Here is a 15560-nt window from a genome sequence, read left to right as displayed (position 1 = left end):
CTAGTTGTGAGGATAGAGCATTTGACAGTGAGGATTAGAAGAGAAGTGACATTAAAAGGATTATTTGAGTCTGCCTTTGGTTGCTTTTTTCTTCCTTAAATGAAGCCAGAATATGAAGCACGTTGTGAAAAATTTATCAAAATACTTTTACACAGGCTTTAACTGCTCCACTTTGTCAATGTCAACTTACACCTGTGTGAGTACATCTGCTCTGCCCTGACACTTTTTAAATGGAAAGAAATGCTCTGTGTTCAACTCAAAGCAGCATGTAGGTCGCTATTTCCCACCCCTCCTAAGAATTACCATTGCAGGCTCCTTACTAACTAGTACAGTTGAATTGTCATCACATCTTTCTCAGTGATGACATTATGTCTTTTCTCACTGGTTCATAAACTGACACTATTGTCATCAGTCTCTGCAATCTCTGTTTATGGAATTATTTTCCTGGATGTCTTAATCCTAGCAATGCAATTTATTCTCAACAGTACTGTATTGAGTTTTAATTACATTACTGTTTGCAATTACTAGAGCAGTAAAATTATACTTGGATTTATTACTGTGCTTTCCACCAAATAATAGAAGTATCATTTTTCTATTTCCAGCCATAACAATAACAGTCCCTGAAATTCCACTATATTATTTAGTGTCCCTAAAACTTGCCATCATTATATACAGTTGACCCTTGAACAACATGGGTTTGAATAGCACAGGTTCACTTATACCCAGATTTTTTTCAATAAATACAGCCAGCTCTTGGTGTCCTCAGGTTTCCCATCTGCAGATTCAACCAGCCACAAAGCAAAAATATTTTCGCATTCCCAACCGCAGATTCCCAGCCTTGGATTCCTAGCTACTGATCAGATGAGAAGGGCTGACTGAAGTTAAGTTTTGGGTCAATCAAAAGATATACTCAGGCCCAGCTGGCATGGCTCAGGGTTGAACATCGACCTAGGATCCAGGAGATCACAGTTCGATCCCTGGTCAGGGCACATGCCTGGATTGCTGGCTCGACCCTCTGGGGGGCGTGCAGGGGGCTGCCGATCAATGATTCTCTCATCATTGATGTTCCTATCTCTCTCTCCCTCTCCCTTCCTCTCTCTGAAATCAATAAAAACATTTTTTTTAAAAAGATATACTCAGATTTTGAACTGCATGGGAGTCGGCGCTGCTAACCTCCATGTTGTTCAAGGGTCAACTGTATGGAGTGTTTTTTTCAGGGTAAAAAAAGTGACAGGTTTTTTTTTTATTATATTGGTCCCCAAATTTGTTAGTAACTTAATTGCTAAGAAATAAAATAGAAAATGTTAAGTACTTCTGTTAGAGAGAAATTCCTAATTCTAGTTATATACTCAAAAGAATTGAAAGCAGGGATTCAATTCAACAGATATTTATACACTCATGTTTATAGCAGAAGCATTCACAATAGCCAAAAGATAAAAACAATCCAAGTGTCCATTACAGATTAATGGATAAACAAAATGTGGTATATGCATACAATGAAGTATTTTTTAGCCTTAAAGGATGGAAATTCTGACAATTCTGCAACATGGATGAACCTTGAAGACATTATGCTCAGTGAAATAAGGCTGTGTGATTCCACTTATGTGAGGTACTTGGAGTTTTCAGATTCAAACAGATGGAAAGTAGAATGATGGTTGCCAGGAGCTGGGAGAAGGAGGAAATGGAGAGTTAGTGTGTAATGGGTACAGCAGAGTTTCAGTTTGAGATGATGAAAAAGTTCTGTGGATGGATGATGGTGATGGTTACACAAAAATGTGAATGGGCCCTGGCTGGTTTGGCTCAGTCAGTTGGACATCGACCCATATACTGAAAGGTTGGTAGTTCATTTCCCAGTCAGGGCACATGCCCAAGTTGCGGACTTGATCCCCAGTAGGGGGCGTGCAAGAGGCAGCCCATCAATGTTTCCCTCTCACATCGATGGTTCTCTCTCTCTCCCTCTCCCTTGCTCTCTCTCTAAAAATCAATTTAAAAATCTTGTTTTAAAAAAACGTGGATGTACTTAAAGCCACTAAACTCTACACTTAAAAATGGTTGGAATGTTGGATTTTATATAATGTGTATTTTGCCCCAATAAGAGAGAGGAGGGGGTGCTTATTGTGGAGTAAATTTTCACAACTCTATAAGGTGGGTATTGTCATCTCTGTTTTAAGGAGAAGGAACGTGTGGTTTGCCCAGTGCCGTGGAGCCAACTGAGACTCAGTGGAGCCAGGTTCATCAGGTGCAGAGCCAAGGTCAGCAGAGCAAGTGACCCACCATGAAACTATTTATGTTAAAGGCAGCCACCTCCCACAGCAAATCATATTGCTCTCTCTAAATTATTTTTTTTTTAATTTTATTTTTGTTTAAAATATTACAGATGAATTATTTTAATTCATTTGGTGACCAGTTTGGTCCTAAGCAAACTAAAGCAAAGATAATTGCAGGAATCATTTTGAGGTAATTCATAAGAATTGTTTTTGTAAAACTGGTAACCAAGGAGTAGAAGAGAGGGAAGGAGCCCCACTACTCTGTTCAGTTCAGTTCTAGGTAGTGCTTTGCCTAAGTACGTATTATCGTGAACTCACACTGACCTCCTTAGATGATTAAAGCCAGCGATAGCCCAAAAGTCTCTTTCATGGGGTTCTTTGGAAATAATTCTTTACATGCTAAGTACTGTATCCTCAGCCAGCCAGCAATAAAACTCTGCTGGGCACATTTAAATATTAAGAAAGGTTATTTTCTTACTGCTCCCAAAGAGAGAAACAAATTCTCCTGGGCCTGACATAGTATAAATATCATGGTCAAAGGCATCATCACCCAGGAATGGAAGACAGCCAGTCATTCTTCATGACCCCATCAGCCAGTTCTGAGTCTGCCCTACACCACCCCTCAGGTCTTCTCCCTTCCATGGTGCCCTGATTCTCTTCAGATCCTCACCAAGGTCTTACTGAGGCTCCTGTCATAATGTCTTAGGGACCTTCAAACCCCACCACTCCTCCCCTCTCACATTTACTCAACAAACATTTAAGGAGGCCTAATATATGCCAGCCATTTTGCTGAGCTTTGGGAATACAGTGATGGATTTCATATATTCCCATGACCCCAGATGTCATCACTGCCCTTAGAAACCCAAAGCTTTAGGGGGGACCCTGACCAGAAGACAATTACAACACACTTCAATAGGCCCTGATTTCAAGGACACAACACATCATTATTAACTGTTATCACCATGCTGTATATTAGCTCCCCAGAGCTTACTTATCTTATGAAGTTACATTTTTAGTAATCAAGTTAGTCATTTTCTCTTTTAGGACCTTGGTTTAAAGTGTCATGGCCTGAGTATCACCGCATTTTCTCTTCTTTGCAATGGCAGCCTTACTGATAGACTGGGCCAAGCTTGTTTGTATCGCTGCCTCACAGCCACCTAAGGGCATCTCATCTTTGGATATAATTAAAGGACATGATAAGGAATGGGACTCAACCAGGCCAAAATCTCAGTTTAGTTCTGATCAACTGCAAGAGGTGAACTTAGCATAAGTTATTTAGGGAGAAAAGTGAGAAAAGATGAATACCATTTGAATAGACCAACGTCAAACAAATAATCTAACGTAAGAGCTAGTATTTCTGAATATGCACACTCCCTTTTCTCTTAGCACATCAGCTTTCTTCTGAGGTGAGCATAAAGTAACCAGTGCACCAGTTGGGGTATTTTTTAATGAGTGTTTCCGCATCAGGAGTACATGTACATACTGTACCTATATGTTGACAGCTGTGGGCTCTGCTCTCTAAATGGACAAGTTGAAAGAGTTCACTTCCTTATATTTAGTGTATTATTAAAGTATGTGTTGTTTTATCAGGAATGACTCAATCCTTTCTGAATAATTTTTCACTTTGGATCTAGGAATTATGCCTTATTTCATAACAAGTGACCAGGGTGAATGATTGTTGCAATGAACTTCATTTCCCCATCTCAGCCAGCAGACATTCATTTTTCAAAACAGTGGACACTCACTTCTTCTTTTGAATATACACTATTTATTAAATAACCACCCCATTGCTGCGCTGATAACCGTTTAGAACAGCTCATCATTTATGTTGGCAATATCGTTACTCTGGGTCAGATTGCAAAATAGCCAAAGAAACACATTTATCACCTACCTCTCAGGTTCTAAAAGGAAGTGAACTTTAGGTTATAATGTGTCTGGCTAAGGCTTACTTTTCCTAGAAGAGACTGTAAAGGGAAAATGAATTCTTCAGTTTATTTGTCTGTTTGGTTGGGATTTTGGGCACGTGCATTTATAATGACCCAATGTGAATCCCCGTAATAGTACATAACACATGGAAAATATTTGCCTAACCTGGCAGAGGTATTTTTGTGTTTGGCAGCTACTTGAAAGCTCCAGAGGGAACATTTCTAGAACAATCAGTTTCTCTTTTATAATAGTAAAATACATAGGAGGTTTGTTTTTTATGTTAAATTCTAGATCTGTTTTAATCTGGTCCGTCACTCAGTACAATTACAAAAGGTGGCTGCTAACCAAATTCTCCAGGTTTAGTATTATTGACTATATATTTAAGTAATTCCATACAAGCATCAAGAATGGAGGCAACCATTCCAAAACTTAGTGACATAAAACAATATTATGCTCTTGGATTCTATGGGCCAGTAACTCAAACAGGGCAACATGAGGATGGCTTGTCTCTGAGCCATTTTGTCTGGGGCATCAGTTGAGAAAAATCAATGGCTGGGGCAGCTGGAATCATCTGGAGGCATCCTCACTCACATTCTAGCTTTTGGGACTGGTTGTTGGCTGGGACCTCATCTGGCTGTTGGCCAGAACATCTGCACAGAGCCTGTGCCAGGGTGTGTCTCTGGGCCACACTGTGATTGCGCTTACAATGGGGTGTATGTACATGCACAAGACCCAGACCTGCAGCAGCCACCTTGTGAGGAAGGGGGAGCCCCCAAAACAAGATCAGAACACAAGATGGCAAAGCTGAGAGATGGAGAGGTCTGGAACCACTGAATTCATGTGGAGTACTCTACCTCCAGCTTCCTGATCAGTGAAATAAAATAAATTTTCTATATGGTTTTAAAAACTGGATGCAGTATTATACATTACTGAGAGGATGTTTGGAATGTGAAGAATGTTTTTACCTTCTGAGGAAGTGGACATGGACGTGCATGGATCTGATGTGCAAATAGTATCTTATTTTTTACCAGCATTTCCCTAATTACTAGTGGAACTGAACATCTTTTCATATAAGTGGTGGCATATAAATTTATTTTCCCAAGAATTTATGTATCTGTTTTCCTGTGATTACCACTTTACAGCCTTTCCCCATTTTATTTGAATTGATTGCATTATTTTTTATTCATTTTTAAGTCTGCTTTTCATATTATAGATGTGAACCCTTTTTGTTATGTTGGGTAGTGTTGCAGATATGTTCCTTGCTCAGTCACTATTTTTCTTAACTTTGTTTACAGTGTCTTTTGTTGAATGAAAGTTTTAAATTTTTATGTAATTCTACTTGTCAAACATTTCTTTAATGGCGTTTAGATTCAACACCATGCTTCTAAAATCTTTTGCCACCATTTTCCTTTGCATTTCATTAGGTCTTTTTTATTGCCTTCCATAAGATTTTATACATGTGGACTTTTTTCATAAAATTCTAGTCTTTAATTTTTAGGTATACAAATTAAGATTATAAAATATATTTGTCTGTATCATAGTGGACATCTTTACATTTGTAAATATTATTTTTAATCTTTAATTTTTAGGTATACAAATTAAGATTATAAAATATATTTGTCTGTATCATAGTGGACATCTTTACATTTGTAAATATTATTTTTAATCTATGTGAAAAATAGGAATCTATTTTCCCCCAAATGGGTGCACCTCATCTAACATCATTATTAAATAATTGATCACTTCCTCACTTATTTGAACTGTCATATTTGCAATATATTAAATTCAAACACATATCCAGTTCTATTTCTGGAGTCTTTATTTTACTCCATTGATTTGTTTGTTTGCTCACTGACATCACACTACTTTCATCATTGTAGCTATAAAGTATATTTGAGATCTGCATTTCTCTCCTTTTTTATTCATTATTATTTTCTGGCTGTTCTTAGAGTCCTTCTCTTACTCATCTTTTATATTTAATTTTCATGTGGAATCTCAAATATATCTATTCAAGTTCCAGTGATATTTAACTCAGTCCTATCATTTGCTGAAATTACTGCAATACTGCGTCCACCCTGAATGCTTTTCCTTCTCTCATTTGCCCACTAAAGTCTACTCTCTAAATCTTTATAAAGAAATATGATTATTTTGAGGCCTCGTATAATTTTTATAACAGCATTATTGAGATATAAGGAACATACCATACAATTAATTCATTTTAAATGTTCAGTTCAATGGCTCTTAGCCTATTCACAAAGTTGTACAGTCATCACTAATTAATATTAGAGCCTTTTTATCACCCCAAAGAAAAGCGACATACCTTTCAGATATCACCCCTCAATCCTGCCATCTTCTTTCCCCTTTACTGCCTGCCCCAGCTCTATCTAGGCAACCACTAATCTCCTACCTGTCTTTATAGATTTTCCTGTTCTGGACATTTGACATAAGTGGAATCATAACCTACGGTCTTTTATGACTGGCTTCTTTCACTTAGCATGATGTTTTCAAAGATCATCCATGCTGTAACATGTATCAGTACTTCATTCCTTTTTATGGCCAGATAATATTCCACTGCATGGATATACCACATTTCACTTATCTATGCATCGGGTGATAGACATTTGGGCTGTTTCCACATTTTAGCTTTTATGAATAATGCTGCTACAAACCTCATTATAGACTTTTGGAGTTTGTTACATTCCAATATAAAATTCTGTGGGAATTTTTACTGCAGTTGCATTAAATTTATAGATTAACTTAAGGAAATTTTAATTTTATTACAATGTTTAGTATTTCCATCCAGGAAACTTGTTTTCCTTTATAGTTATTTAGGCCTTGTGTATTGCCTGCCATGAAGTTGTATAGTTTTCTTCATAAAATTCTGGTGCATTTCTCTTTTGTAATGCCTAGTTATTTCATAATGTTTTGCCATTTTGCATGGAACTTTTAAATTAAAATTTCTATTTTGTGAAAGCACTGAAAAGAAAGGGGCACAATGGAAAAGCTTACAAAGTACACAGGACAGAATTCTGGGGCAGGGTGGTCACAGCTACCATTTGCCTCCCTGGGACGCCTAGGCAGAGGCGAATGGCAAAATCATTTCATGGTTTGAGAGAATTTAATTGCTCTCTAATGTCACCAGCCTGTGATGATTTCCTATAAGAAGTTTTCTTTCTGAGACACCATGCAGGAGTTTAGCAATCGTAGGAGGGTGTTTATATTATTTGCCCCAGCATTTAAGGTGCCACATTAATAATAGTGCTGCCGCATCTTATTACTGCCTACATTTTAGAATGTGACTAAATGCACCCCTTTTATTGTTCTCTTCCAGGATTTCCAATGAACACTCCCCCAAACTCCAGATCCGGAGTCACAGTTACCTGAGGGCAGTCAGTGAAGTCTCCATCAACCGAAGCCTAGACAGCCTTGACCCTGCAGGCCTGCTCACGTCACCAAAGTTCCGCTCCAGGAATGAGAGCTACATGCGAGCCATGAGCACCATCAGCCAGGTAAGCACCTTGGTCACAAGCCGTGAACTGCACAAGGGTTGGCGGTCACTGAGGGTGCATAACGTGGGGAGGCAGGAACTCCCCCAGGAGACCGCTGGATCAGGCAGGTCTGGTCTAAATGCTCCTTGCCTTTGGCACCCACAAGCATCTGGTATCACCAGTCTACCAGCAGGCGAGGGATCCTCTGCAGATAAATAAAGCACATCAGGGGAGTCCTGGAAATTCATGAGCAGACACTCAGCACCAGCAGATTTGCCAGCAAGAAGCTAATGGATGAGCCTTCGGTTGTAAGATGCTTGAAGGATAGAAGGACAGTGAAGACATCACTGGCAAAACCAAGGCAGTGTCTAATCGTGAAAGTACAAGTTTTAAGCAGGTCATCAAAACAGGGACCTAGGCACAAGAAATGTGCCTAGTCTCTCCCATCCAGGGTCCCAGAGGGTGTGGGAGACGGGTGTACTGCCTAAGCTTAAGGGTGGAAAGAACCTGGGACTCTTGGAAGACCTGACCTTGCAGCTTTCAGGGGCCACCAGAAAAGCAGAAGGTGCCTCAGAAGCTTCTTCCGGAAGAACAAAAAGAAGGGTATTTTTTTAATGATGTTTAAGAATACTTCATTTAAGTTTCTATCACAAGTTTCAAAATAAGTACCATAGTATTATTTCAGCTAATATTTATTGAGCAGGAGAACACATGGCTGGTTATACAAGTCATTCAGTGTTGAGTAAGACATAATCCCTGTCCCCCAAAAGCTTACAGTCTAATGGAAAACATACAAAAAACTTAGAAGTGCTGTCACAAAGATTATTTACTTGAACACCATAAAACACTCTGAGGCAGGTAGGGCAAGAATGAACAATAAAGCCACCTTTACTGGTTCAGGCACTGTGCCAACTGCTTTATATTTTTAAAATATTAATCCTTATAAACGCCCTGTAAGATATGTAAGTAACCAGATGTTAAATGAGACTTTGTGGTCATGAAATTGTCAACAAGATCCTGAAGCTAAGGAGAAAGATATTAAGTACCCAGATTCGAGAGAGAGAGCGTCTAGGCATGGGGTTAGGAGTGTGCATTTTAACAAATAAAGTAGTATTTGATTCTTAACTTTGAAAAATGCTAGCCTAAAGCATGTACAAGGAATAGAAAATGCTCTGGTTTGGTTGGAACTTAGAATACTTGTAGAGGCAGTAATGAGAAATCTACAGTATTCTGAATTGTATTCTAGAGACATTTTTATACAAATTATCTTGCATTCCAGGCCCAGTGGACTGGACTTTATTCATTAGTAATGGGATTGCTTAAAGATTAATTAAGACTTCAGCTATTAAGCTGTCAGGAGATGTAACCAGAGTTTTGATGTAGGATAATTAATCTGGCAAAAAATGTAGGAAATATTGGAGATGATGAGAGGCTAGAGGCAGAGAAGATAGTTTGGAAGACAGACACTGCTTCATCATCAACGCTACTGGTGATTCTGTAGCTGATGATGGTGGTGAAGATGGCGGTAGTGGTGGTGGTGGTAATAGTGGTGATGGTGGTAGAGATGGTGGTATGGTAGTGATGTGGAGATGATGGTGGTAATGGTGGTGGTGGTGGAGATGGTGGTTATGGTGGTGATAACAGTGATGCTGGTATAGTGAGGTGATAGTGTAGTGTGCTGGTGGTACGGATGAAACAAATAGTGCATTTGGGGGGAAAAAGATGAAATAGGCTCATCACTGAAGCATTTCTGATCTGTAAAAGTAAGACCCTAAAATAGAACCACAGCTCTCACTTTGCCCCTACTCCCTGGTCTACATCGATTCTTGAAGAACAAAGAAAGGTGGGGACCTCAGTGAGATTCCAAAAGCAGGGCAGGGTGGGAGTGAGGAAAAGCTGGCATACATTTGCCCACTGTACATTTCCTTACTTTAAGGAAATCTCCAAGAGCTTGCATATCTGTTTTTACTAGCTAAAGCTGTCCAGTGATGCTCACAAATCCAACTCTCAAAGAAATAGTTGGTGCCTGCCTCATTTTGTGAAATTTGGACTTGCCTTGTCTTTACTTTTTCACAGTAAACAATATAACATTTAAAACTTCTTTAGGCTTATCTTTTTTCTGGACAGCCTCATGATCACATAGTCTTCTAGAATTGCAAAATCATCTATAAATCCAGTAGTCATGTAAGCAGAATACATCAGTGGGTTTAAAGTTTTTTGACTGGAAAAAAATGTTTATACACATTCACTGCTTTTATAATTTTACACATTTAAAGCAGGAGCACATGTCACTTCCCCCATCAGGACATTGTGCCCACGCAGCTGCCTGCTTGCAGTCAGATATGACCTTCTTTGAGACAATATTACTTCCTAGTGACAGCTTAATAAGATATCAACAAATTACTGAAGAAGCACATTGGACCTTGAGCTACAGCAGGCCAAGTTCTGCGATTCAGGGGCATAAGCACTTCACCTGAAGTAGAGCACAGAAAGATCAGCCATCCTAAATGGATTCCTGATGATACCTCATTCTCTAGTTCCATATTCAATTTTCAGGTAACTCAGTATCTTTAAGGATAATTTCAACTTTCAATTGCAGCACCAATATTGCCATTATTCAAAGGAGAACAATTTCTTCTTCAAAGCAATACTACCATAAATATACTCTAGCTTTTCAAAAAGTGGTTGGCTTTTATGATGTTGGAGATATTCTGTCTTATAAATCATTAGTAGCAACTCTAACAGTATAGAATTTAAGTGCATTATATCCTATACCCTTTTAAGCCCTGATACATGTATTATTTATCAAAGTCTCCTAGAAAGATCAAAGTAAAATGTTGTAAGCTAAGAAATTAGTCTAGAATAACTAAATTGTATGTGTCTGACATTCATACCTCACAGAAATAAAATACCCATAAAAATAAATTATACTTGAATGTTAAAGAATAATTGAACATCTTTTTATATGGTTACTCCCTTTCTATATTTTTTCTACATAGACATCTAGTAAAAATGAGGGCTTTTAAAAGTAAGGCTTGAGAAGAAAGAATGTTATAAAGTCACATTTTTAAAATATATTTGGCATAGTAACTGTTATTTCCAAATTAGCTTAATTTATGTCTGAATTTATTTTAAGTCTAAATCTTAAACATCTTCATCTGGAGTGGTAAACTAGAAACCCACAGCACATTTTGTCTGTCAACATTCTCAGTGTCTACATCACTTAAAAATTAAACATTATTGTGCTCAGTGGTGATGCCAGCTGTGAGTGTTCAGCTGTGACTTTTGATCTAGATCATCCCCTCATAGTATGTCTACAAAGAAATGGAAACCCAGGTGAACTGGCTACGGTATACAGCTAGTCAGTGACAGAGCCTAGAAACCCAAGTACTCTGACTCCCAATTGCTAAGCTTCTTTAATGCCTGCTAGTATTGGGTATTGGTGGCAATAATATTGTTAATAATAGTAGTAACGATGATGGAAATGAAAACAGTGTTTAGACACATTTAGTTGCAATGTTGCAATGTATTGTTTACCAGATACAGGCTAGAAGCTTTGCATAGTATCTCATTAATTTCATATCAACTATAAGAAAGATCATTTTTTAATTTACGAAACTCAGTCTCAGAGAGTTGGAATCATTTGTCTCATTCTTTCCACTATACCATCTCAAAAAATAATATCCACTATTTATGCAGTGCTTACCATGTACCTAGAAATATAGTATGAATTACAGTTTTAAAAATGGGTGAAGGAAGACCTGTATGTTAAAAGTGAATTAAAAGATATATTAAAATTTTTTAAATGTGTTTGACTAAACTCTAGAGTCCAGGGATGCACAGTTGGGTGAAAACCATAGATGAATACAAAGAAGCGATTGCAATAAAACTTCATATGGTTTACTTTTGGGGGGAGGGTGTGGATTGGGGTTGGGTGGGGCATGTGGAGGAGCTGCTGAGTGCCTTGAAGAATGCTCCCACATCTCCACAAAGTGAGAAGTTGGAGCACTTGGTCTGGCTTATTTAGTATTTATTTTTTTAGGTGGTGCTCAAACCCAATTTAAGTTAGATACAGAGGCATATAAATAAATAAAAACAGATTCCTCGAAAGGAAAAAAAAAAAAAAAAAGGCCTCATTTGGAAGATCTTTTAAGTGCATTTGTGAATAATCTGTGGGCCATATCAGCTTTTTTAAAAGAAGAGTGAGACCTTTAGATAGCACGTAGATAGTTTGAAAATCTTGATAGTGCTCTTCCAGTTTTTGACAGATCAGGTTCGGTCTGTTTGGGGGCAGAATGTGAGAAAATTGCTAGAAAATATAGGGCCTGTTTTTATACTTTACACTAAATTAAACTTCAGTCGACACGCAAATTATTTGACGAACTCATCACTTCCAAAGGCACAATAACTACTATAGTTTCTAAAATATTTGTGCTAAACAGCGGTTCCCCTGAAATGCACGAACCCTGTCCGTGGACTGATCCAGCTGTCCCCTAGGTTCGCGCCCGCCCCGCCAACTCTAACGCCCGAGAAACCCCCGCGTGGGCGTCCGCGTCCGGCGCTGCCTTGGGGCTGCGGGGTGGCGGCTCGGGGCGGGGGGGGCCGCGCGTGACCGCCCCCTGCGCCCGCAGGTCAGCGAGATGGAGGTGAACGGGCAGTTCGAGTCGGTGTGCGAGTCGGTGTTCAGCGAGCTGGAGTCGCAGGCGGTGGAGGCGCTGGACCTGCCGGTGCCCGGCTGCTTCCGCATGCGGAGCCACAGCTACGTGCGCGCCATCGAGAAGGGCTGCTCGCAGGACGACGAGTGCGTGTCCCTGCGCTCCGCCTCGCCGCCGCGCGCCGCCACCACCGTGAGGACCATCCAGAGCAGCACGGGTGAGTGCGCGGGGCGCCGGCCTCGGCCGGTACCGCCCGCCGTCTCCAGGGACCGCAGGCCACCCGGGCCCCTCCGAGCAGTGCCTTGACCTCCCTGCCTCCCTCTGGCCGCGTGCGCGCCCACCCGGCTTTCTCTGTCCCCAACCCTGCTTTCGACAGAGGAAATTGCAACGACAGGACCAGAAGGGACAGCATAGGTGACAGGTCTGCACAAGGTCCCCACACAGCATCCTAGATGCCAGCAAAGTCATCCCAAACAACTCCACTCTCCATTCCCAGGCTCTGCCTTTTAGGGGTGTGACACACGCCCCGATTGTTGAGCATCACCGAGTTGGAATGCTTTTTTAATTCCAAGATATCCACAAAATGACTATCCCCAAAGGCCTGCGGTATCACTATGAGAAAATACGAAAGGAGGCAAATGATCCGGTAGTACTGATTGAACATTTTATGAGTTCCCTTTCGTTGTAACAGGAGACAGATTTATTTCATTATTTTAAAACCTTCTGACTGTCGTTTGTACAGAGCACCACCTTTTCCCTCTAAATTGAATTTAGCTTTATGCCGTTAAGCTGTATTTTTATCAGTAGATTTTAGGCAGAGAGGCACAGAAGAGCTTAACTGGTTTCCATGACACTGGAACCTGCACAGGAAAGTAGCCATGAGTTATGTACAACATATGTGGGGGGTTTTATATTTATAACATTTGTGCCCAAGAAGAGAATCCCCTTCGTCTTAACAAGGCTTAACTTTATGATTAAATTTAGCATAACTCCAATACAGAGTAGTTCTACAAGATCATCAACCCAAAGTCAAGATAAATAATGATGAATAAATTAGAAAAAAAAGCCCACGCCAGAATATTGTATTATTCAATTTCTATTCTAGGTACATCAAATGTCTGTAATTATCATTCAGCCTAGAACTTTTGCAGGCTTGGGAATTAATCAGTCCTCAAACCTGAGTTAAAATTCTACTAACTAGAAATACAAGGTTGAAGTAGGAATTTGGAAAAAAAAAATAGAGGTTAAACAACAGGAGTTCATTCTTGATGGATGCTAACGAAGATCTCAGGATTAAGGAAAGAGGTGCCCCTATGCAGTGAGGGAGCTCAGCCACTCCTCCCAGCTGGCCGCCTGCAAGCAGAGATAGTGGATGTATGTTCCTGTGCATTCAGAAATTCTGTGAGAGCAAACACACATGAGATTTATCATTTAAACAAGGTTGATTTATGAAATGGAAAAATATTTTGTAATTATCATGGGCATATTTATGTGTGTGTTTACATTTGTGCAGTGTGCAGTTTAAAGGTCTGCCCTGTGCCTGCAGCATATCACTGTGTCTTAGGGTGTTTTCTGTTTTCATCACCCCCACCCCACACATGACCCTTTCCCAGTGTCTGGGCCGTTCCTCACTCCAGCAGTCTCATTGCCTGCCTGCTGCTCTTCTCACCGAAACCACCCCTTAAATACACAAAATGCAGGTCCTTGCTCAGAAGAATCATGGGAAGGAAAAGGGCCACTGGCTTACTCCTTCCACCTCAGGGAACAGTGTTATGGATAAACTGTCAAGATGGCTTTTTTTTGCTCACCCCTCAGAGGTTTTTGTTATTTGTTACCTACACTTCCACACTTTCTGTGACAGTTCTTGTCGCGTGGTCTTCACCCCAAACACCTGACCTTCCTAAGACTGTTCCAGATACTCTGGAGGTTCCCAGAGTCCAAACAACAGGGTTGCCAGATAAAATCTGGGTTGCCAGTTAATTCAGACAGTGAATACTTTTGTAGTGTAAGTATGCTCCAAATATTGCATGGAACATTCTTATACTACAAAATTATTTGCAGTGTTTATAGTATTTGCCAAATCTGACAAGCTTATCCAAGGAGATGAGGGGTGGGAGGGTGAACTCTGTTGTTATATTTAGAATCCAAATTGAATTGGAGAGGCTTTAGCTGGAGGTCCTCTGTGGGAGAGCACCCCAAAACCGAGAGAAGTAAACGAAAACGCCGCGGAGGCGACTGCATCTGCCCTTCTTGGGCTCTGTGTGTCTCGTCCTAAGCAGTGGGCCCCTGCCTGCAGCCCTCTGGGTGGGAAGGCCGCAGGCTCGCCTGCAGCTGCAGGGGGGTCAGGGCAGGGAGATGTGACTTGCCCTCTGAGCGGAGAAGCGTAAAATAGCAGATTTTTGCACAGGGCTTCACCCTTACATCAAACTGAACATTAAGATGTATCATCTTTACAGTCGTGAAAGAATAAACAATTTAAGGAGTTATAGACCATCATAGTAGATTCTGAGTCAGCACATCAGATGTGTAGAAGTACAACCTTAAGAATTTTAGGATCACCTTTCAGTTTCTCTATACCATAGATTTGTTCTTTTTTAAAAAGTCACTATTTTATGATATCATAAGGTTCTGTATCTTTCATTCTACCCTCCCATTACTCCTGGGTGCTTGTTTCTCACCCCCCCTTCCCTTTCTCTCTCACATGATCTCAGTACTATCATACTAATTTTCTTCTACTGGTTTCCTTCTTACATTGAATCAAATACAATTTCATGTAGAAAATAGAAAAATCTATTTTCTCACAGGATCTACTAATTTTTTAAAGAATGAGCTCATCAGTGGAAATCAGGAAATTACTCTGCTCTCATTTTAACCATTTCCCCCAGGTACACAGGTCAGAGTTACATCCATGTTTGTACGACACAATGTGGATTTTCCTTTTGTTTCCCTTCCTTTGCTCATATTCTCAGGTACTCACAACACAATCCATTTTTCCTAAACTTCCCCTTGCCTGAAAAAAATTCTTCATTTTGGCAAATTGCAGTTATTAGCTATAACTTTCCCCCCACAACAATCCACATTCTGAGTCTTTGATTTTTGTGTCAACCCATTTTAATTGTTCAAATTTTCAACAAACTACAGTTATGCTTTTCTCCTCCAGCCTTGTTCATTCTTCATATTAGCAAAATGAAACCACAGACAAAAGTTCACAAAAAGTGCCTGAT

The 15560-nt window shown here is 39.9% G+C and overlaps 1 protein-coding gene across 14 annotated transcripts in view; it reads left to right on the top strand.

Annotated features, from left to right (window-relative positions):
• DLGAP1 (DLG associated protein 1) overlaps nt 1–15560 on the top strand; it is a gene marked incomplete at its 5' end in the record, with an annotated part of 591758 nt that overhangs the window by 450628 nt on the left and 125570 nt on the right. For all 14 annotated transcript variants that reach the window (XM_081149669.1, XM_081149663.1, XM_081149671.1 and 11 more), the window contains 2 exons: nt 7525–7702; nt 12313–12553. In XM_081149669.1, the coding sequence (XP_081005795.1) occupies nt 7525–7702; nt 12313–12553 (419 nt within the window). The remainder of the gene's footprint in view (nt 1–7524; nt 7703–12312; nt 12554–15560) is intronic.

The sequence above is a fragment of the Miniopterus schreibersii genome (assembly GCF_964146895.1).
Source record: "Miniopterus schreibersii genome assembly, chromosome: 10".
Classification (NCBI taxonomy): Eukaryota; Metazoa; Chordata; class Mammalia; order Chiroptera; family Miniopteridae; genus Miniopterus; species Miniopterus schreibersii.
Note: the sequence above shows the minus strand (reverse complement) of the source record. Positions and strands in the feature narration are given on the sequence as shown.